At 44.3% G+C, this 24,348-nt stretch overlaps 1 protein-coding gene across 2 annotated transcripts in view; it reads left to right on the forward strand.

The window, feature by feature from the left end:
* EPHA3 (EPH receptor A3) overlaps window positions 1-24,348 on the forward strand; it is a 562,283-nt gene that overhangs the window by 443,437 nt on the left and 94,498 nt on the right. For both annotated transcript variants that reach the window (XM_069760981.1, XM_069760980.1), the window contains exon 9: window positions 18,173-18,240. In XM_069760981.1, the coding sequence (XP_069617082.1) occupies window positions 18,173-18,240 (68 nt within the window). The remainder of the gene's footprint in view (window positions 1-18,172; window positions 18,241-24,348) is intronic.

Here is a 24,348-nt window from a genome sequence, read left to right on the forward strand (position 1 = left end):
TCTGAATGGGTACATGTGAAACCTCTTCCTAGACTAAAATTCTCTCTCTCTGTGGAGGGGTATTGGACCTGCTGTAATTAAAACACCTGTGGCTAGAAGGCGGAGTGCACGATCAGAAGGCTAGAGAATACATTTCAAAACCTGACCTGCACATCCAAACATAGACTGAGTGTGAACAGGTGCTGAACCCAGAGTCGCCAACTCGTATATAGTTAAATAAATAAGGCAGCACACTGCAGCGCCAGAACATAGAAACTTGAAATACGAAATTTGAACTGCATTACTGCACTAGAAATATGAAAAATGAGATCGTTTAGCGCATAAAAATGGCCAATTTTATGTGTACCTGGTAGCCACTTTACGGCATCTCTCTTATACCAGGTCCTACGCTTGCCTTACCTCGCTGAGAATAAACGTCTCCATCTGAATGGGTACATGTGAAACCTCTTCCTAGACTAAAATTCTCTCTCTCTATGGAGGGGTATTGGACCTGCTGTAATTAAAACACCTGTGGCTAGAAGGCGGAGTGCACGATCAGAAGGCTAGAGAATACATTTCAAAAACCTGACCTGCACATCCAAACATAGACTAAGTGTGAACAGGTGCTGAACCCAGAGTCGCCAACTCGTATATAGTTAAATAAATAGACGTTTATTCTCAGCGAGGTAAGGCAAGCGTAGGGCCTGGTATAAGAGAGATGCCGTAAAGTCGCGTTTCGTATGACGCATTTGGCGCCATTTTTTCAGCCAATGAAGGAGCGTGGGCAGAGTGATGACATAGGTCTTAGGGCCGTGGATGCTTATCGCCATCTTCTCGCTTGTGCGCTGTAGCGATTTGCAATGTGTAACACCAGCTTTTCTGTTCAGGGACAGAGGAGAGAGAGAGAGAGAGAAAATGAAAGATTTCCCATTGACTTTGCATTGGGTTTCGTGTTTCGGTCGATCCCCGACTTTTCGCGATAATCGGCCGAATTCACTCGACTCGACTTTTGAGATAGTCGGGTTTCGCGCAACCCGACTCGACCCTAAAAAAGTAAAAGTCGCTCAACCCTACTCATCTGCATTGTGCCATTTGTGAGGTCTTCTAGCTACCCTGCCCTTTTTCATGGACTCCTTGAACCGTCCTCCGCTGTCCCAGTCTTTATTGTTTGCCTGCACTGATGATGTCAGCGACATTGCCTGTGTAGATTGCAGGAGCTTCTGAGCTCACTGATTGGCTGCAAAGCTGTCAACATGATGTGACCACTGCAGCCAAACAGCAAAGATCGAGGCAGCAGCGGACAGCAGGATATGGACTGGGAAAGGGTACGTAGTACTAAGTTTTTATATCTAAAGCAGCACATTTCATAAAGTTTTCTAAAAGAGGACAACCCCTTTAAAGAGATTTTACAACGATGAACAGTGGATAGGTGATTAATGTATGATTTTTTGGGTCCAACCACTTAGACCCCAATGAGCTTTGAAAACAGGGACACCCTTTCCTTTATGCCAAAAAGTCAGCAGTGCACACAAATAACCATTGAACCTCTCACTTGCATGAGTCTATGGAAGCGGTAGTGCTCATGTGTGACCAACGTTCCCATTGAAAATGAAAAGTATGCTGGTCGCACATGCTCACTCCCGTTCTCACAATCAGTTGAGTGATCAGGGGACGGACCCACACGGTTGTCCTAAATTATTTTTAAGAAAACTTTAAATTTAAAAATATACAGCAAAATTTATGTTTGTGGCTCCAATCTTTAATAATGTAAATCATTTTCAGGAACTCGATGAGGATGGCTGAGTTCTGCTGAGTTCAGGGCGGTATGGTGACTCAGTGGTTACACTGGAGACCTGAGGTTTAAATTCAACCACGGGCAAAATTTATATGAGATTTATATATTCTGCCTATGTGTGTGTGGGTTTCCTCCCACACTCCAGTAACATGCTAAAACATTCATTTAGATAGACCTCATAGAACCAGAGTCTAATGTAAAAAAATAAATTCACCACCTACAACTGGTGGAATAAATAAAAGAGAGGAAGCGCTCCTTGTGAACGTCAAACAGAGACAAACTAATCCCAGTGCTGCAAAGTGCTCACCTGGATGTGTTATGTGGCTCCAGGCACAACACTGGGAAAAGCAATGTACAAATCTCCAGTGGCTGCTGCTCCGCCCGTTGGATCCAGTTCCAAGGACACCAGACAATGGAAACGAGAGAGGAGGAATTGCGGGGGATCAGGATAGCACTGCCACCGGTTGTGAGAGATGAAGGAAGTCCCGTAAAGATGGATCATGTAAGAGATTTTTATTAATATTGCTACACGTTTCAGAGCTAATCTAGCTCCTTCTTCAGGTATATGCCTGAAGGAGCTAGATTACCTCTGAAATGAGACACATTAATAATAAAAATCTCTTTTATGATCCATCTTTACCAGCCTTCCTTCATCACTCACAACCGGTGGCAGCGCTATCCAGGGCTCCCGCAATTCCTCCTCTCTCGTTATCTAAAACTAGTAGATGATATGGCCACATGATTATACCATACCACGTCAACTGTGATGTGATATACCCAACTTAAATAATGATAATATAAGTTTGGTTCAGCAGAACCCTGGTGGGCGTATAGACAATCAAATGAATCCTATACAATTAATTGTTGAGCTTTTGTTAACCTATTCAAGGCATGGCCATATTCCCTCATTTCTGTCCAGTCACATTTTTTCTTTTTTTTTTTCGCACACAAAATTTAAAAAGCTGTAAAAATCTGTCCTCATTTGGCTGTATCTTTATTGGAATGCATTGGGCCTAATCTTTCGTCATGAGGGCTTGTAAAAGCAAACAACTGTTTTTTTTAAATGTTTTTATTTATAGTATTTATTTATTTTCATTTTCTTCACACATTGTGTACTCCCATTTCAACATTTAGATATTTTTTTTAATCTGAATTCAACTGTAACCGGGGCTGATATATTAGCCCTAGTTACAGAGGAAATTAAGATAGCACATATCATATCAGAGATAACCGGGTCCCCTGGAATCCAGCAGCTCCTGCTCCCTTCTTACACCTAACAATCGTATGATCACTGGGTCTGAATGAGGGTTCGCTAACAGCCCTTCCTGTACTCCATACAGTGTGCTTGGCAGCACTGTGTATACAGCGATTGGGCAGACAGAAAGGGTAATAAACTCTCTCTGCCTTCTCTATGGGGAGTCTGGTTTTTGTCCGATGGCCGACTCCCCACTCCTGTAGATGCATGATCATGTTTTATCTTCACTGCACAGTATAATGCGGACCACCCAGATGTTTAAAATCTAGAAGAAGTTAAAGTAAAAAATGGCTCTGTTATTTTTCTGGACCCTTAATATGTCCAAATCAGTCTATGCCAGAATATGCAAAAAGTTTACTTATCCAACTTCAAAAGAGTAGACTAATTGATCTCCATCTCATGGCTCTCAACATCCAACAGCTATGTGTGTACATCCACGTAACCAAGTGTTGGCGACAGTTGAGTAGACCATTACTATGCGAAGCCATCTTGGAGCCTAAACTGAATACAGAGCTAATATCAGACCATAAACAAGAATACAATAAAACAATAAAATGCCGTTGCTGATTTGTTTTATTTTCCACGTTATTGTAGAATTTTCTTCCTGTTAACATAATCATGTCGTGTTTTGTGAGCTGTTTGCTGTTTTCTGTAGCTGTATTTCACACCTTATTAAATAAGATTGCCTGAGATTTGACCTGTGTATGCCTGATTAAGTTTACTATCTCGTGCGCAATGTTATTTCTATTAAAGCCAGGTGTGACATCTTAGGCACTTATGAGAACCATGGGCCGTACCGACTGATTATGTGTAAACTACGCTATGCAAGTGGCTTTTCAAGCCCTGCAGGATTAGATTTCATAACCACATGGACCTGACGTTTCCCTTGTGTTTCTATTAAATTGTTCAAGATCTCATTCTTCAAATTTGTCAAGCTCAATGCACACGTGTTTTCCTGTAGATTAATGCAACATTTTAGATTTTAAGGTCTCGTGCTTTTTGATCTACACTTTTTTTAGGAGTAGTAAACTGATTTGCTATTTTGGGTTTTGGATTGCTTGATATACAGTTTTGACTGTTGATTTTTTTTATGTCTTTTCTCATGAGGCAGGCACAAGCAGAAGTTGAAGTAGATAGGAAGAACGTATGAGATCATTAGCAGTTGTGACCCAGCATGCTGGATAGATAATGGGGACCATATATGTACCTCAATGATAATAGCCAGCATTCCCAAAGTGGCTGTTGTAGTAATGAGCATTTTCTTGATGACTTGTATCCCAGTACTTTACATCTGAATGTGTTTAAAAAAGTGTTAGATCCTTAGGTACCTGACCCGTGAATTACGCTAAGTACCTCCCATTATTATAAGGAGCCACTTTAGCATTCTGGCACTTACTGCCTAAAATGTTGCTGTTTGTTTCTTCTGAGACCTTTGTAGAAGTCGATTAATTATTATGAGTGTATAAATTTCTCTTGTGGTCAGTCCGCGGCCACCCAGTCTCCTCGTGCTGCTGTACGGGTGCCAAAGAAAGACGTATGCATAGAGATACTTTCCACTAGATCATTACCGTATCTATAAGGCCTCATACTCATTTGTGAGAAAAACGAATGAGTGCAATCCGATAAAAAATCAGACTCTGACTCTGGCCAATGTTATTCGATGAAACCGTACTGAGAAAATCTCAGAGTATCTTGGACGAGACTCATCAATGCAAGTCAATGGGTGTGAGAAAAAAAATTGCTCAGCACTCAGACCATGCAAGTGCTGTCCGAGTTTTACACACTGATCTCCTTTGAAAAGCCAGCAATTCATCTGCCGCGTACAGTAATATCACATGGGGACCCAATAGGAAAGAATGGATAGATTACATACGGTGTATACACATAGAATATATAGATATATAGACGTCAGTGACAAATACAATTAGTACATAGTGTGTGCAGCTTACTGGACATGTATTTAATTATTAAAAGATTGTTTTTCTGAAAAAAATGGCGTGGGCTCCCTTGTAATTTTCTTAATCAGCATAGGGAAAGCCGATGGCTGGGGGCAGATGTTTATAGCATGGGAAGGGAGTAATATCTATGGAGCTTCCTAGGCTATTAATATCAGTTCACTGCTGTATACTTAGCCTTAAAATGGGGGAGCCCCCAAAACATGACGTATGATCCCCCAATAATAAATTACCAGCAAAGGCTTTGCAGACAGCTGTGGGCTGATAATAACCTAGGAAGGGGCCGTGGATATTGCGCCCTCCCAAAACATCAGCTCTCAGCCACCCCAGAAATGGCGCATCTGTAAGATGTGCCAATTCTGGCACTTAGCCTCGCTATTCCCACTTGCCCTGATGCCCCCCTTACTAACCCCAGAGTCATATTGTATAAAAACACACACATGTAGAATAAAGTCCTTTCATTGAAAGAATGACACAGACTCCTTTAATATATCTTAATTAAACCATACTTATTACATTGTCCCCTGCAAGAGAATAAAAATAACAGACAACAATATTGCTCAACTGTCCGCTGAGAAGATGATAAGCCATTTGTCCCATGCTACATCTAGACCCAATGTTGGACAAATGGATTAGCAGCATCTCTGCGGAAAGGTGAGGAATATTGTTGTTTTTAATTTTAATTTTATTACAGGGGACAATGGTGTCACTGGAATGGGTGATGCAGTAAGTATAGTTTAATTAAGATTTATTAATCTTTCAGTTAACCCCTTCCTGACCATAGGGTTTTTTTTTTGCGTTTTCATTTTTTGCTCGCCTTCTTCCCAGAGCCATATAAGGCCATTTGATGGCTTGTTTTTTGTGGGACAAGTTGTACTTTTGAACGACACCATTGGTTTTAACATATTGTATACTAGAAAACTAGAAAAAAAATCCAAGTGCGGTGAAATTGCAAAAAAAATGCAATGCAAAACAAGTACAATTCCGCAGTTGTTTTTTTTTTTTTACCATGTTTACTAAATGCTAAAGCTGACCTGCCAATATGATTCTCCTGGTCATTTGGGGTTAGTGATGGGGGCAACAATACAAAGATGTCATCAACCACGCTAACTATCACCCCACTTCCCATCGCATCAGGGCAAGAGCGATGTCAAGTGCGAGAATTGGCACATCTTATAGATGCTCGTTTTCTGGGGCGGCTGAGAGCGAATGTTTTTAGACTTGGCAGGCAATGTCCATGGCCTATTCCTAGGCTATTAATATCTGGCCAGAGCTGTCTGCATAGCCTTTGCTGGTTATTATTTTAGGGGGGGCCTACATCACTTTTAGGGGGAGTCCCCCATTTTAGTAGTCAGTAAAGGCTAAGTATACAGCAGTGAGCTGATAAAAATACTCTGGGAAGCTCCATAGGTATTACCCCCCTTCCAAGGCTATAAACATTGGCCACCAGCCATTGGCTTTCCCTCTGCTGGTTAAGAAAATTACCCAGGAGTCCACACCATTTTTTATTCAGAAAAATAATCTTTTAATAACTAAATACATGTACACACACTGTACTAATTGTATATGTCACTAACATCTGTATATCTATCTATTATATGTGTATTTACAGTATGTAATCCATTCCTTCTCTCCTGTCAGGTCATGCTGACATTTTACTCTACGTGTCTGCTGAATTACCGACTTTTTATCTATCTATCTATCTATCTATCTATCTATCTATCTATCTATCTATCTATCTATCTATCTTTTTATCCATCTATCTATCTATCTATCTATCTATCTATCTATCTATCTATCTATCTATCTTTTTATCCATCTATCTATCTATCTATCTATCTATCTATCTATCTATCTATCTATCTATCTATCTATCTCTCCATCTATCTATATACTGTATGTGTGTGTGTGTGTGTGTGTGTGTGTGTGTGTGGGTTTAAGAATAATTCCTTTGATAACAATGTGTAAATGACATAGAGAAATCTAATAAATAAAGCTGAATGTGTGTGTGTGTGTGTGTGTATGTATGTATATAATAATAATAATAATGTATGTGTGTATGACCGAGATTGGCATCTGCACCGTCGCAGCTACAGCCACAAAATTTTGCACACTCACACGTCTGGACCCCGAGAGTGTCATAGGCTATGTTGTGAGGTGAAATTTTAACCCCGCACTTTCCAATTCACCAAACAATTTTGCCCCATCTACATAATGGGGAAAAAGTGAAAGGAAAAGTGTTGGAGGTAAATTGACAGCTGCCAGATGTGAACAAGGTGTTAGGACTGGCGGAACGCACCAAGAGAGATGATATAGATGCGTTCGCAGTCCGGGGTCCACCGTGCAGGTGAAACCTGCTGCTAGGAAATGACAGACAATATGGCGGTATTCAAAAGTATACACGCGTGGGTTAAACCTCACCCAGCGTGAAGAAAGCGATCCTGTTGAGTCACAGGACCGCGGTACCGCACATAGAGCGCGAGCAAGTGGTCAGCGAACTAAACCCCAACAGGGATTGTAGTCCGATTAGACCCTTGCTGGCACTACACCGCAACTGGATGGGAAAGGAATATATAATTAAGGCACCGAAGTGCGAACTGTGCCGTGCTGGCAGGCACCACTAAGCACCCAGACGTGGGTCAGGAAGCGCACACTGGCGCGTGGCACCGCACTGGCGGTCACAGCAGTAGACGCTGACACGTGTGTGACACGTTGAGTGATAAGTCGGGCGCTAGATAGCAGCCATACTCCATACGCGAACAATCATACAATAGGGTAGGGGTATTTAAAGAACGACTTGCACTCACAACAAACACACGTATTAAATTGTACACTAGCGCATGACCGTGCGGTCATGCGCAGTTTATATAGTTGCAGGACAGGAAGCGGCCACAGAAACTTTGCCCTTCCAAGACCTGCCAAGAGGACCAATAGAATGCGCTGCAGAGTCTGAGCACATGACCCTCGATCTCCAACGGGAGATCTTGCCCTGGGCATGCTCAGTGTGCGCAGACAAGGACTTAGTCCCAGAGAAGTCCACTCGCTGCTGACCAGTATAGGCTTTACAGGCAGAAGCTGGAGAAGCAGCAGTAACTCTTCTCACAGAGTCAGACTGAGCGAGACGCTGGGATCGACGTCCCTGCTGAGCAGGCTCCACTGCGGCTGGAGGAGAATGGGAGACCGCAGCGGAGACGGATCGAGATTCCCCCTGTGCAGCAGAGGAAACTCGACTCCTAACATTACCCCCCCTCCTAGGGCCCCCCCCTCCTTGGGCCTCGCTACGTTCGAAGGCAGCAATGAGCTGTGGGGCCCGAATGTTTTCAGCAGGCTCCCATGACCTGTTCTCTGGACCATAACCCTTCCAATCCACCAGATAGAACTTTTTGCCGCGTACCACCTTACACCCCAAAATAGCGTTCACCTCGTAATCGTCCGTAGACGAACCCGATGTCCCGGCAGATGACTCGGAAAACCGGGACATGTATACGGGTTTCAAGAGGGACACATGAAAGGTGTCGGTGATACCCAAGCGTGGAGGAAGAGCCAGGCGGTAGACCACAGGATTAACCTGTTCGAGAACCTTGAAGGGACCCAAGTAGCGAGGCGCAAACTTAGTGGACTCAACTCGCAGCCTGATGTTACGGGCGGAGAGCCACACCAAGTCGCCAGGAGCAAAGGTCGGAGCGGGGCGCCGATGAACATCGGCGGAGGACCTCATTCTCTCCTTGGAAGCCCGAATGGCATCCTGAGTGCGATCCCAAATGTCCCGTGCCTCCACAGCCCAGTCTGCCACCCTGGAATCGGCGGAAGACACGGGCATGGGCACAGGTACCCGCGGATGCTGACCATAGTTAAGGAGGAATGGGGTCTGTCCAGTGGAGTCAGCTACAGCATTGTTAAGAGCAAACTCCGCCCATGGTAGCAAAGATGCCCAGTCATCTTGTTTAGCAGAGACAAAATGTCGCAGATATGTGACCAAGGTCTGGTTGGCTCTCTCCACCAACCCATTCGTCTCGGGATGATATGCCGAAGAGAGATTCAACTCGATACTGAGAAGGCGACAAAGCTCTCTCCAGAACCGAGACGCAAACTGGGGACCCCGGTCACTGACAATTTTGTCTGGCATACCGTGAAAACGGAAGATGTGTTTAACAAACAATGCTGCCAAGGCCCGTGCAGAAGGTAGCCGGGGAAGCGGCACCAAATGCACCATTTAGAAAAATGGTCGGTGATAACCCAAATGACAGTACAGCCACGTGACTTGGGCAAACCCACCACAAAGTCCATCCCGACCATCTCCCAGGGCCTGTCTGCCACCGGCAGAGGGTATAACAACCCAGCTGGCCGTTGACGGAGAGACTTATTTTTGGCACAAGAGACACATGCCCGAACGTAGTCTCCAACGTCACGAACCATATGTGGCCACCAATACATTCTCGCCAACAACTCAGATGTCCTCTTTGCCCCAAAGTGTCCACCCACTCTGGACGAATGAGCCCACGAGAGAACCTCCGGACGCAAATTGATGGGGACAAAAGTCTTGCCCGGAGGCACAGACTCAAGCGAAACCGGAGCTACGGTTCTCAGACTCTCTGAAGGGACAATGAGCCGAGGCTCGTCCTCCTCCTCCACAGTAGACACCAGGGAGCGAGAGAGAGCGTCAGCACGAATGTTCTTCTCCCTGGCGAGATAATGTAGAGTGAAGTGGAACCGGGAGAAAAACAAGGACCATCTGGCCTGACGAGAATTCAGCCGCTGGGCTGTCTGTAAATAGACCAAATTCTTGTGGTCCGTGTAGACTTGGAATGGGAACCGAGCACCCTCCAAGAGATGTCTCCATTCCGAAAAGGCCAACTTCATTGCCAGCAACTCCCTATCCCCGATGGAGTAATTTCTCTCCGCTGGTGAGAAGGTTTTTGAGAAGAAGAAGCATGGATGCTTCCGACCTTGAGCATCCTTTTGATAGAGGACTGCTCCTGCACCAACGGAAGAGGCATCCACCTCCATTAGGAATGGCTTATCCACCTCGGGACGATGTAAGATGGGAGCGCTAGCAAAGTGGGACTTAATAGAAGTGAAGGCCTTGGAGACCTCTTCGGACCACGATTTAGGATTCGCTCCCTTCTTGGTGAGGGATACCAAGGGAGCTACCAGGGTTGAGAAGTGGGGGATGAACTGACGATAGTAATTTATGAACCCCATAAAGCGCTGCACCGCTTTCAGAGAATGGGGTTCCTGCCAGTCCATCACTGCCTGTAGTTTGGCAGGATCCATAGCCAATCCCTGGGCCGAGATGATGTAGCCCAGGAAAGGTAAAGACTCCTGCTCAAACATACACTTCTCCAATTTGGCATAGAGGAAGTTTGCCCGTAGGAGGTCGAAGACTTTGCAAACATCTCTCCGGTGGGAGTCAATATCTGGAGAGTAGATAAGAATATCATCCAGATAGACTACGACCGAGGTGGAAAGCATATCCCGGAAGATATCGTTCACAAAGTCTTGGAAAACGGCTGGAGCATTACAGAGCCCGAAGGGCATCACCAGATATTCATAGTGCCCATCCCTGGTGTTAAAGGCCGTCTTCCATTCGTCCCCCTCACGGATGCGAATCAGGTTGTAAGCACCCCGCAAATCTAATTTAGTAAATACCCTTGCTCCCCGAAGTCTATCAAATAACTCAGATATCAAGGGCAAAGGATACTTATTCTTAACGGTGATGGCGTTAAGACCCCTGTAGTCTATGCATGGGCGCAATTCCCCATTCTTCTTCTGCACGAAGAAGAACCCTGCCCCAGCAGGTGACACTGACTTCCTAATGAATCCTCTTGCCAGATTTTCCTGGATGTACTGTGACATTGCCTCCGTCTCCGGGAGAGATAGCGGATAAACTCAACCCCGGGGAGGCTCAGCACCAGGCAAGAGATCAATAGGACAGTCATAGGGGCGATGAGGCGGAAGGACCTCCGCCGCCTTTTTGGAGAACACGTCTGCATAAGACCAATACTGCTTGGGGAGAGAGGATAGATCTGCGGGTACCTCAGTAGTAGCAACCTGAACGCACTCCCTCTGACACCTACCCCCACAAGATTCACCCCAACCCAGAATTCTGCCTGAGGACCACTCGATATGAGGAGAGTGGTACCGTAGCCAAGGTATTCCCAACAGGACCTCATCAATTCCTTCCGGAATGACGAGCAGAGAAATTATCTCCTGATGAGATGGCGACATGGACAGCGTAAAAGGGATGGTCTGGTGTGTTATCTGTGAGGGCAATGTCGACCCATTCACCACTCGCACCGTTACTGATTGAGCAAGCATAACCAGGGGTATTGCGTGACGTTGGGCAAAGGCAGAAGACATAAAATTGCCCTCCGCCCCAGAATCCACGCAGAGCTCTACCGAGTGGGAGAATGAGCCAATAGTAATTGTCCCCTTAAAGGACAACTTAGAGGCAAACGTCGCCGTGTCTAGTGTACCTCCACCTACTACCACTAGACGCTGACGTTTCCTCGACCGCTGGGGACATCTGGAGGCTAGATGTCCTGACTGCTGGCAAACATGACAGACCCTGAGTGCTCAAGCGGTCCGGGACTTAGATCCTGCTTGTGACACTTCCCTGGCCTCATGTGACTCAGGAACCAGGACCGGAAATTCCAGAGGTTTGGCGAAAGTAGGAGCCAGCCGAAACCTCTGCCTACACTGGGCTCGCTCTAACCTCCGCTCGTTAAAACGGAGGTCAATTCGAGTGGAGACAGTTATTAACTCCTCCAGTGTGGCAGGAATCTCCCTAGTGGCCAGAGCGTCCTTTACGTGGTCAGCCAAGCCCCTCCAAAATATGGGGATAAGAGCTTTATCCGACCAATCCAGCTCAGATGCTAAGGTGCGGAATTGGACGGCAAAATGACTGACCAAGGACTCACCCTGAGTTAATGCCAGCAATTGGAGCGCAGTATCATGGGTGACTTGAGGTCCTAAAAAGACCTGTTTCAGAGTGCTCAGAAACAGCGGAGCACTCTGCACCACATGATCGCCACGCTCCCACAGCGGCGTAGCCCATTCCAACGCCCTGTCCGACAATAGAGACAGAATAAATCCCACCTTAGCCCGCTCTGTGGGAAAACGTGTAGCCAGGAGCTCGAGGTAAATAGAGCACTGACTCACAAATCCCCTACAAAACTTGCTATCACCAGAAAATTTTTCTGGCAGCGGGAGGCGAGATAATGTCGGAGCAGGGGTGGCAATGGACATAGTAGCTGCAGCCACGCTGGCAGCCTGTACAGCTACTGCAGTAACATCCACAGCTGAGGTCGCGCTCTCGAGAGCCGCCAACCTACCCTCCAGCTGCTGGATATGCCGCAGAGATTGCTGTTTGTCTGTCATCACTAGCCAGACCCTGGCGCTAGTGTAATGTTAGGACTGGCGGAACGCACCAAGAGAGATGATATAGATGCGTTCGCAGTCCGGGGTCCACCGTGCAGGTGAAACCTGCTGCTAGGAAATGACAGACAATATGGCGGTATTCAAAAGTATACACGCGTGGGTTAAACCTCACCCAGCGTGAAGAAAGCGATCCTGTTGCGTCACAGGACCGCGGTACCGCACATAGAGCGCGAGCAAGTAGTCAGCGAACTAAACCCCAACAGGGATTGTAGTCCGATTAGACCCTTGCTGGCACTACACTGCAACTGGATGTGAAAGGAATATATAATTAAGGCACCGAAGTGCGAACTGTGCCGTGCTGGCAGGCACCACTAAGCACCCAGACGTGGGTCAGGAAGCGCACACTGGCGCGTGGCACCGCACTGGCGGTCACAGCAGTAGACGCTGACACGTGTGTGACACGTTGAGTGATAAGTCGGGCGCTAGATAGCAGCCATACTCCATACACGAACAATCATACAATAGGGTAGGGGTATTTAAAGAACGACTTGCACTCACAACAAACACACGTATTAAATTGTACACTAGCGCATGGCCGTGCGGTCATGCGCAGTTTATATAGTTGCAGGACAGGAAGCGGCCACAGAAACTTTGCCCTTCCAAGACCTGCCAAGAGGACCAATAGAATGCGCTGCAGAATCTGAGCACATGACCCTCGATCTCCAACGGGAGATCTTGCCCTGGGCATGCTCAGTGTGCGCAGACAAGGACTTAGTCCCAGAGAAGTCCACTCGCTGCTGACCAGTATAGGCTTTACAGGCAGAAGCTGGAGAAGCAGCAGTAACTCTTCTCACAGAGTCAGACTGAGCGAGACGCTGGGATCGACGTCCCTGCTGAGCAGGCTCCACTGCGGCTGGAGGAGAATGGGAGACCGCAGCGGAGACGGATCGAGATTCCCCCTGTGCAGCAGAGGAAACTCGACTCCTAACACAAGGGGGACTTAAAGAGTGAGAGCGATGGCTCCAAAGAGTAAATACCGTACAGTTGCTAAGGTGGGACCCCGACATGGGATACTCACCACACATGGGGATATGAACACACACACAAAGTGCACCACACACTACCGCATGCTTGAACACATATACCACCATCAGCACACATTTCACCACATATACACCAACCTCATCACATAAAAGTTGCTACACGCAGGTCGCCACACAAAACTCATCTCAGTGTGTGCTAATATATACTGCCAGGGGGAGGGCTTCCTGTTGGCTGGGGATTTATCAAGCTGCCAATTTAGCTTACAAATACTGAGGTAAAAATGCTGACCAAATAATGTGTGAATGAGGTCTAATACAGGAGGAGATAACACACAGATATATACTATATACAGGAGGAGATGACACACAGGTATATACTATATACAGGAGGGATGACGCACACATATATACTATATACAGGAGGAGATGACTTACAGGTATATACTATATACAGGAGGAGATGACATACAGGTATATCTACTATATAATTGTCTAAGGGTCACTTCCATCTTTCGGTCCTTCTGTCTGTCTTTCTGTCTGTCATGGATATTCATTGGTCGCGGCCTCTGTCTGTCATGGAATCCAATCCGCTGATTGGTCTCGCCAGCTGCCTGTCATGGCTGCCGCGACCAATCAGCAACGGCCACAGTCCGGCGGAAAAATGGCCGCTCCTTCCTCCCCGCAGTCAGTGCCCGCTCCGTACTCCCCTCCAGTCAGCGCTCACACAGGGTTAATGGCAGCGTTGACCGCGGTGTAACGCACTCGGTTAACGCTGCTATTAACCCTGTGTTACCAACTTTTTACTATTCATGCTGCCTATGCAGCATGAATAGTAAAAAGATCTAATGTTAAAAATACGGTAATAAAAAAAAAATTAAAATTAGTTACATACTCACCTTCCGGAGCCCCCAGATCGAAGCGGCCGGTTACCGATGCTCCTCGCGACGCCCCGGTGACCACTCCATGCATTGCGGTCTCGCGAGATGATGACTGCTACGTCATCATCTCACGAGACCGCAATGCACTCTTTAGACCGGAGCGCGCGAGGAGCATCGGTAACCGGCCGCTTCGATCCACTCCGGAAGGTGAGTATGTAACTATTTTTATTTTAATCCTTTTTTTAACAGGGATATGGTGCATACTACGTGACTGGCCAATATACTACGTGACTGGCCAATATACTACGTGACTGGCCAATATACTACGTGACTGGCCAATATACTACGTGACTGGGCAGTATACTACGTGGCTCTGTGCTGTATACTACGTGACTGGGAAATATACTATGTGGCTGGGCAATATACTATGTGGCTGTGCAATATTCTATGTGGCTGGGCAATATACTACATCGCTGGGCAATATACTACGTGTCTGTGCTGTATACTACGTGGCTCTGTGCTATATACTACGTGTCTGGGCAATATACTATGTGGCTGGGCAATATACTACGTGGCTGGGCAATATACTACGTGGCTGGGCAATATACTACGTGGCTGGGCAATATACTACGTGACTGGGCAGTATACTACGCAATATACTACGTGGCTGGGCAATTTACTACGTGGTTGGGCATTATACTGCGTAGCGGGGCAATATACTACGTGGCTGGGCAATATACTACGTGGCTGGGCAATATAGTATGTGGCTGGGCAATATACTACGTGGTTGGGCAATATACTACATGACTGGGCAGTATACTACGCAATATACTACGTGGCTGGGCAATATACTACGTGGTTGGGCAATATACTACGTGGCTGGGCAATATACTACGTGGCTGGGCAATATACTATGTGGTTGGGCAATATACTACGTGACTGGGCAATATACTACTTGGTTGGGCAATATACTATGTGACTGGGCCGTATACTACGCAATATACTACATGGCTGGGCAATATACTACGTGGTTGGGCAATATACCACGTGGACATGCATATTCTAGAATACCCGATGCGTTAGAATTGGGCCACCATCTAGTACTATATACAAGAGGAGATGACACACAGGTATATACAGGAGGAGATGACATACAGCAGGTACATACTATATACAGGGGAGATGACATACAGGTATATACTATATACAGAAGAGATGACATATAGTTATATACTATATACAGGAGGAGTTGACACATAGGTATATACAATATACAGGAGGAGATGACATACAGCAGGTATATACTATTTACAGGGGAGATGACATACAGGTATATACTATATACAGGGGAGATGACATACAGGTATATACTATATACAGGATATGACATATAGGTATATACTATATACAGGAGATGACATACGGGTGTATACTATATATAAGGGAGATGACAAACCTGTATATACTGAGGGGAAAATGAGAGGTGTGAGGTGAAAATGAGGGGTGTGAGGTGAAAATGAAAAGGTGTGAGTGCAAAATGAGAGGAGTGAGGGAAAATAGTGGAGTGATCGGAAAATGACAGATGTGAGGTCGAAATGACAAGTGTTAGGGGGAATGAGAGGAGTGAGGGAAAATAGTGGAGTGATCAGAAAATGACAGATGTGAGGTCGAAATGACAAGTGTGAGGGGGGAATGAGAGGAGGGGGAAAATAAGAGCAGTGAGGGGGAAAATGAGAGATGTGAGGGAGAAAATGAGAGATGTGAGGGAGAAAATGAGACATGTGAGGGGGAAAATGACAGGAGTGATGGGAAAATGAGAGATGTGAGGGGGAAAATGAGAGATGTGAGGGAGAAAATGAGAGATGTGAGGGAGAAAATGAGAGATGTGAGGGAGAAAATGAGACATGTGAGGGGGAAAATGAGAGAAGTGAGGTGCTAAATGAGAGGCGTGATGGGAAAATAAGAGAAGTGAGGTGCTATAACTAACCACAGATATTTACTATGCCCAGGCAACGCCGGGCTCTTCAGCTAGTTCTATATAAAAGCTCATGTAAAAATCTTATTGTAATCGGATAGCAATCGCACTGCATTCGGATGTAAATATGATTCTAGGTATGAATGATCGGATTGTACTCACATAACACTCGCCCATTTGTTTGGGCCTGCTTTCGGATCATTTTTTTTCACATATGGTTATGAGCCCTAAGTCAGTCTCTCCTTCCTAGAGTGGATCCTGGTTGGGTCACCATGTGGGAGCCTTAATCAGGCACCAAAGAAATAAAAAGCAGGTTAATGACTCAATCAATGGATTCTTGTGAATGGAAGATCTTTCAGTACAAGAACTGCTTACATTTAAGACTTAAATGGGTGTTCCTGGACTAAAATGTTGATAGTCTACAATTAGGCTGCTTTTACACTTGTGAACGACTGTTCTTAAAATCTCTCATTTCACAACTATGTTGCAGTGTAAACACGCTGCTGAATGCGCATGACTCTCATTTATCGGGTTATATTATCTTTTGCGTTGCACATAAAAAATCATCACTCTCAGCTGCACTTCGCCACTGCCAAGAAGCACATCAGCCTATGCGCACTGAGAGATCTACTACAGATCTACTACAGATTGCTCATCGTTTATGTGGCCTGAATGTGTAAACAGGCTGTTAAACGACCACCGATCGGTAAAGGTTAATCAATCAGTGGTCGTTTAGCATCGCCTGTCAGTCCATGTACACAGACCCTTAAAGTAGAAGAAGGACCCTTGCATCCCTCAGTAATCATTAATCGACAAGGTTTCTGTGGGCTGATGAGTCTTAAGGTCTAGTAACACTACACATTTATCTAAGAACACTCATTTTATGATAATCGTGAAGTCTACACAAACTGCCAATCATCTGAAGAATCAGCAAAATGTTAATTTGTCAAGAGAAATGATCTTTTGGGCTTCACAAAAGATCCTCAGTCAAGTTCAAATATAACTTTTAGCACAAAATCCATGCATTTAAGTAAACAAAAATGCCTCTGCCTGTGTCTATATCTTTAAAGGAAATCCATCAGAAGGTTTCACCGTGTAATCCGAAAGCACTATGATAGAGATCCTGATTACAGAGGTGTGTCACGTTGTTTACTGGGGACAGCAGTTATGATAAAGTCACAGTTTTCTTTTCTGCAGATCTAACGTAGCCCAGGTGTTGAGCTGTGTATAACCCCAACCACACTACAACTTTCTGTGTACATTGTATAGTGACAGAGAGCTGCTAATCACTGCTGGGGGCGTGGTTGGACTAGGAGGCACCAGGCAACTAGTCCTGTAGTGGTAGTCTGTCACCTGCTAATAAAACACTGTTTGTATTGAAACAGTCAAACACAGCCCAGTAAGTGACACATCGCTGGAATCAGGGTCTCTGCCTCTACATGGTGATGGTCTAAGATTACATAGCCAAAACCTGCTGACAGATTCCCTTTAATAGTAAGGTTTTAATCATGAGTCAATAATGAAATCATTTGTAGGACAATATATTTGCTCCTAAGGAATAGCTGAAAATGCTAAGAAGAATGAATTGCAATAAATAGAAGTAAAGATATCACATAGTAATAAGGAATACTAGTAATATGATAAGGTCTCAGCCAGGTCAGCGTTTCGTGCCCAGATTCTGTGTATAGGTGAGCAGACTTTTCCCCTGTGTGTTAGACTCATAAGTAATGAACGTAGCAGTTTTTGGCCAGGACTTATCCAGCCCTTAATTGGCCTCTCCCGCCACTTAATGACCTGCCGCCACTTACACAGCGGAGCCGGTCCCTTAACAATACAGTTGCTATCTTATCACAAGGTAAATATGTTTTCCTGCATCATTGAGGAAATGAATGTTTGTGTTTTGCTCTTGCAGGTTCTGTGGATACAATAAATCAGTGCACAGCCCCGACGAAAAAAGGCTTCACTTTGGAAACGGTCACTGTAAGTAACGTGATTTATAAGTTCCATTTACCAGCGATTATGTGGGAACAATGCATTCACATTTGTATTCCCTTAGCCCTAGCTGTAGCGTGGAGCCATGTGAGCCGGGGACGTACTATAACATTACTGCATACAGCATGTGACACCTATTGGTGGCTTCACTTACTGCAGTGCCGTGCTACGCCATGCACGCCTTATCAGCCCCATCACAAGTCTTATTAACAGTAACTCATTAATGGTTATTAAAATACACATTGGGGTTAAAAAGGACATATCATTTCAACTAAGCGATCACCAATCGTATAGAGAGGTCATAGGATGCCACTGATTCTCTTACCAAGGAGCTTTCATGCGTCGTATATTCTCTTACAAAACTGAAACCGTGGCAGAAGTCTTCTTTAGGAGACAAGTCTTTTCATTGACATGTATTAAAGAATGTAAAACATAGCATCTTTTACTGGGTGGACAACCATCAGGACTCACCTCATTAAGTTAGAGCAGATACCGTCTTTTAACCGCACATAGTTTGGTATTTTTTGTGGTAACCTACCGATGTGAAATATGGACAATAAAGAAACAAGACAGAAGAAGACACCTTCGAAATGTGGTGCTGGAGAAGGATGTTATCAATACCATGGATGGCAAGAAGAACAAACAAATCATTTTTGGAACCAATCAAGCCAGACATGTCACTCGAATCAAGGATCACCAAGGTACGACTTGCCTTCTTTGGACACATCATACAAAGAGAGGAATCACTGGAGACATCATGGTCGGAACAAGAGAAGGAACAAGGTGAAGAGGAAGATCGCAACCCAAAGGCTTGATACAATCAAGAGAACGGTGGAGAAGACCTTGGTGGACTTATGTAGACTTTCACAAGATCGATCTTCCTACAAAGCATTCGTCCATCAAGTCATCATGGTTCGATATCGAGCCGAAGGCCGTTAAAAAAAAAAAAAAGAAAACTTGCACACAGGGCACAGCCGGGTATTTTATTGTATCAATCAATTGAACTGATTCCAATTAATATTATGGTTACTCTGTGCCGACTGTCCGCAGCTCACTTGGCAGTGGACCTTAGATTCTGTGTTTGGCACAATGTCTGACATTTTTCATTCAATTCGAAATGCAAAGGAATGAAGAATCTCCTGATCATGAATTATAAACATGGTGGTATGGCACCCCTGAAGTTTAGATGATCAGAGAGGGTCCTACCCTGTGGAGGCAAATGTATTGATATAATCCGGAACTCTATTAGAGGGGAAGATAGTGACGTTTATTAGACAGTCCGATGTGTATAGTGTTGTAATGTTTCAGTCTGACACCATAGACATTCGTCAGACATATGGAGTGTGCAAGGAGTAGGGGAGAAAGGAGTAATGAAACATGAAGGCGTGAGGGGTATGGTGACAGCTGTCACTGTAGATGTGCCTCACAGCTGATCATGAATGAACCTGACATTCAGCATGACTTCGTCCCTTGTATATGGACTTTAAATAATTAATAAACTTTAAACAGTTTTATAGATTTTGCAGGAACTTTAGTTATCTGCATATCAGTGGGATCCTGGGATCGGAGACCCTCGCGGATTGCTCAAAAACCACAAGAATTGTGCAGCTCAAGAGACTGGAGCGCGCATCTGCTATCGGAGCACACATAGAGAGTGAAGTATGCATTCATCAGAAAGACTAACCACAGAGAGCGGAGTATGCATTTCATGGAAAGCATAGCGTTAGCTGACTATAAATATGCTTTGTACTGAATCCGCACTCTACTCTGTGTGCTCTTAGGTAGGAGCTGTGGGCTCTTGTCTTCTGAGCTGTGAAGTTTATTGCTCCTAGAAGCCTCCGGTTTTCGGTTATAGAGGCGTGGCCAGTATGGCTTCAGTCACTTCTCAGTACATAGTGATAGGCTGCTGTAACCGTGCTCCGACACTGACAGCCATCTCTGTACTGATCACTGAAAGCTGGAGGGCTGCTGGGAGGAATAAAGTTAATTTCCTCTCGCCAGCCAGGCTCTCAAAGCAGTGGCCACATGGTGTCAGAATGCTATTAGCCTACTGATTAACCCCATACCTGCACATTTTTAGCATTTTTGGACATGATAGATTTCCTTTAAAGCTTATACAAAATATTAAAGAAATTGCTGAAAGTTTAGTTACTCTATAATTGTCAATGGTATGGTGTCCAAGATTTTGGTTTGAGAATGCAACTGACCATCAGTCCCGGAAGTACAGGCATGTACTGTGAGACATTTTATTGTCCCCTGTTGCACCATTTCTAAAAATGAATTACTTATTTAGATACTGAGATAATAGGACATTTAATGGCAGAACTCCATAAACTGGATCCCCTTCTCCTCGTAGCCTTAGTAGATGGCCTACTCCGTGTTCTTAGAAGCCAATAATGAGCTTACACTTATAACTGTACACAGTGAATGCATTTATTAATGATGCTCAGATCTGCAGATCCGTTGTGTCATACCCCGGGACTTGGGGTGGAATTCACTTCTCGATGATTCAATGGACTACGTTTTCATATGTTTTACATAGGTTCCCTTTGAAGTTCAAATATTTCACTTCATTAAATCATTACGTAACTTTGATTTATCAGTTAAAATTTCCAAATACCTCAGCTGTTATTCAGACGTTACAACGCTCCTTCAAGAAACAAAAAATATTTGCTACAAGATGACTACACGACCTTTGGATTTTCCATTTTTGCAGTTTCGTTTTTGCTCCCCTTCTTCCCAGAGACATAGCGCTTTTATTTCTCATGGTCAATATGGCCATGTGAGGGCTTCTATATTGCGAGCCCAGTTGTACTTTTGAACAACACCATTGCTTTTACCATATAGTGTACAGGAGAACAGGAAAAAAATTGTAAAAAAAAGTGCAATTCCACAATTGTTTGGTTTTTTTTTTAATACCATTTTCAATAAATCCTAAAACTGATTCTCCAGGTCATTATGAGTTTGTAGACACTAGACATGTTGTATAAGTCATTTTTATTTAAGTGATGAAAAAAAAATTAAAGTTTGTAAAAAAAATTGGCACCATGTTCTGAGACTTGTAGCATCTCCATTTTTTGGGATATGGGGCCGGGCGAAAAACTTATTTTTTTGCACGCTGAGCTGACATTTTAATTGATACCATATTGGAGTAGATACGATGTTTTGATCGCCTGTTAATACATTTTAGTGCAATGTTGTGTCGACCAAAAAAGCCATAATTTTGGCATCTTGATTTTTTAGACCTGTTACATCGTTTACCGATCTAAATAATTTACTTTGATAGATCGGGTATTTCTGAACACAGCAATACCAAACATGTATTTTTTTTTCTTTAATTGTTTTATTTTGAAAAGTGGCATGATTTGAACTTTTAGATTTTTTTAATACTTAAAAAAAAAATGTTTTTACACTTTTTACTTACTTCAATAGTCTCCTTAGGAGACTTGAAGCTGCCAGGATCGCCTGTGCTACACATAGCAAGGCTGATCATCTCCTATGAATGAAGAGATTGACAGTGGTATTTAACATGTTAACAGCCGCAGGTGGATGACAATTCCACCCGTGGCTATTAGGGGAACATGACATCTGATCAGATCAGCTGTCATGTTCCTGAAAAGATGTAGTCTCAGTGCCAGAGCCCACATCAAAGGGAGGGAGGCAACCTAAGATGTGCCTATACGTCATAGGTCATAAACAAGTTAAAGGGAACCTGTCACATTGGATAAAACTCTTATCCTGCAGACATAGGGTCAATCTGCAGGTTAATAGCTTTAGACAGGTGCCCAGTCTCCATACTAACACCGCAGCACCCGGAGAAAATGAATTTATTTCCTCCCAGGAGCTGCCGGCTTTCAGTCATAGATTGTGCCGCATTGTTTACAGTCATCGCTCACAACAATGTAATGATTCACTGCAGAGGCGGCTGTCAGTCTGCTGGGGTGTGTTCCCTCAGCTGCCACTGATAGTGCTCTGAGCGGTCACTGAAAATGCACCAGCATCCCTGTCTGACTAAAAGCCGACGGCACCTGGGTGTAATAAAGTTCATTTTCTCCCAAGTGCTGCATTTTTAGATATAAACAGTGTGCGGAGCAGAACAGCACCACTCCATCACACTGTGTAGTGGCTGCTCCTGTGTAATGCAGATCACCTCCTAATCAAATATTGGGAGCTTAATGTCAGTCCCCCACATCCTGATATTGATGACTTATGCAATGCAAACCCCTTTAAATATACTGTAACATGAGGCCAGAGCTCTATGGAAACCTAATGAATCCCCATCATCCCTGAAATGTCAGGCAAAAATGAGAAAAGTGATAATTAAAGAATAATTACTTTATCGCTAATACAGATCACAAAAAAACTTACCGCTCATAAAAGCCGGAGATAGTTGGCAGAATCACTTTTATGAACAACAACTCCAACAAGAATGCTTCAATATAATGGATTTTAAAACTAATTTTATTATTGCAATAAATATTAGAAAAAAACACACTGGTTTATAAAAGCATAAATGTAAAGACTAATGGGGAAGGGAAACCACAATACAGGACTCACTTTTATGGTTGAACATAAAGTTACTTTTGGATCCTGAGATAAGTAGAGTCAACATCAAAGCAATTCATCTTGGCGCAGATAGAGGGCAGTATGGTGGAAATAACACTGTATAGTTCTGCTACGAGACAACCAATCAGTTCATGCCCTTCAGTAATACTAAAATATCAATTGGAGTAAGGAGGGAAAGGTTTGCTCTTCAGGGGCGGACCGAATCTCGCAATGTGGTTGTACATACACCCCTTTTTTATCCTTTCCCATCTTTCGGGTTGAATTTGTCTTGTTTTAACCATATTAATTATATAACAAGGTTCGGCCCTTGGAATGGTGAAAGGGTATACATGTATGATGAATAACAGTGAATGATATCTTACACTCCCTGACAGAAGTTTTGTCGCTTATCCATGTTATGTAAATAAAATCTTGTAACCTGACGATAAAATTCATCCATTGGTTGTATAAATTATTCTTTTGAAAGTTGAAACCCTCCAAAATGTTGTTTAGGTTAAGAAAATAAATTGGCATCAATGCAGAAATATTGATCAGTTAATGGACACAGAATGGTCAGATTTTGGCAAGACAAAAGTTTTGTCGCCTGGTCATATAATGCACCCAATCCTAGTTTACAGCCTCACCACAGCAAATGGCGCTGCACCAGGCCTAACATTGTAAAAAGAATGTGGTACCATGTTATAATTTCCAAGGAAGACCATTGTATGTTGCACTACTGGGTCAATGGAGCTTTCTGTGACTGCGGTAACAACGCAGGACACCTCAGCAATATTGGATGAAGGGCATCACAGTTTACATGGTTAGATCTAGCAATAGGTCATGCTATATTTTAAAGGGAACCTGTCACCCCAAAAATCGAAGGCGAGCTAAGCCCACCAGCATCAGGGGCTTATCTACAGCATTCTGTAATGCTGTAGATAGGCCCCCGATGTATCCTGAAAGATGAGAAAAAAGGTTAGATTATACTCACCCAGGGGCGGTCCCGTTCTGGTACGATGGGCGTCGTGGTCTGGATCTGGGGCCTCCCATCTTCTTACAATGACGTCCTCTTCTTGTATGCACGCTGTGGCTCTGGCACAGACGTACTTTATCTGCCCTGTTGAGGGCAGAGCAAAGTACTGCAGTGCGCAGGCGCTGGGCCTCTCTGACCTTTCCCGGCACCTGCGCACTGCAGTACTTTGCTCTGCCCTCAACAGGGCAGACAAAGTACGCTGGAGCCGCAGCGTGAAGACAAGAAGAGGACGTCATCGTAAGAAGATGGGAGGCCCCGGACTGGACCGCGACGCCCATTGGACCAGAACCGGACCGGGACCACCCCTGGGTGAGTATAATCTAACCTCTTTTTCTCATCTTTCAGGATACATCGGGGGCTTATCTACAGCTTTAAAGAATGCTGTAGCTAAGCCAATGATGCTGGTGGGCTAAGCTCACGTTCGATTTTGGGGGTGACAAGTTCCCTTTAAAGTCAATGTGAAGAAATATGATGTTTCCTTTTCTATTGTTTTTCTTAGTAAAGATGTGAAATTTCAA

This window comes from Ranitomeya imitator, chromosome 3, assembly GCF_032444005.1.
Source record: "Ranitomeya imitator isolate aRanImi1 chromosome 3, aRanImi1.pri, whole genome shotgun sequence".
Lineage (NCBI taxonomy): Eukaryota > Metazoa > Chordata > Amphibia > Anura > Dendrobatidae > Ranitomeya > Ranitomeya imitator.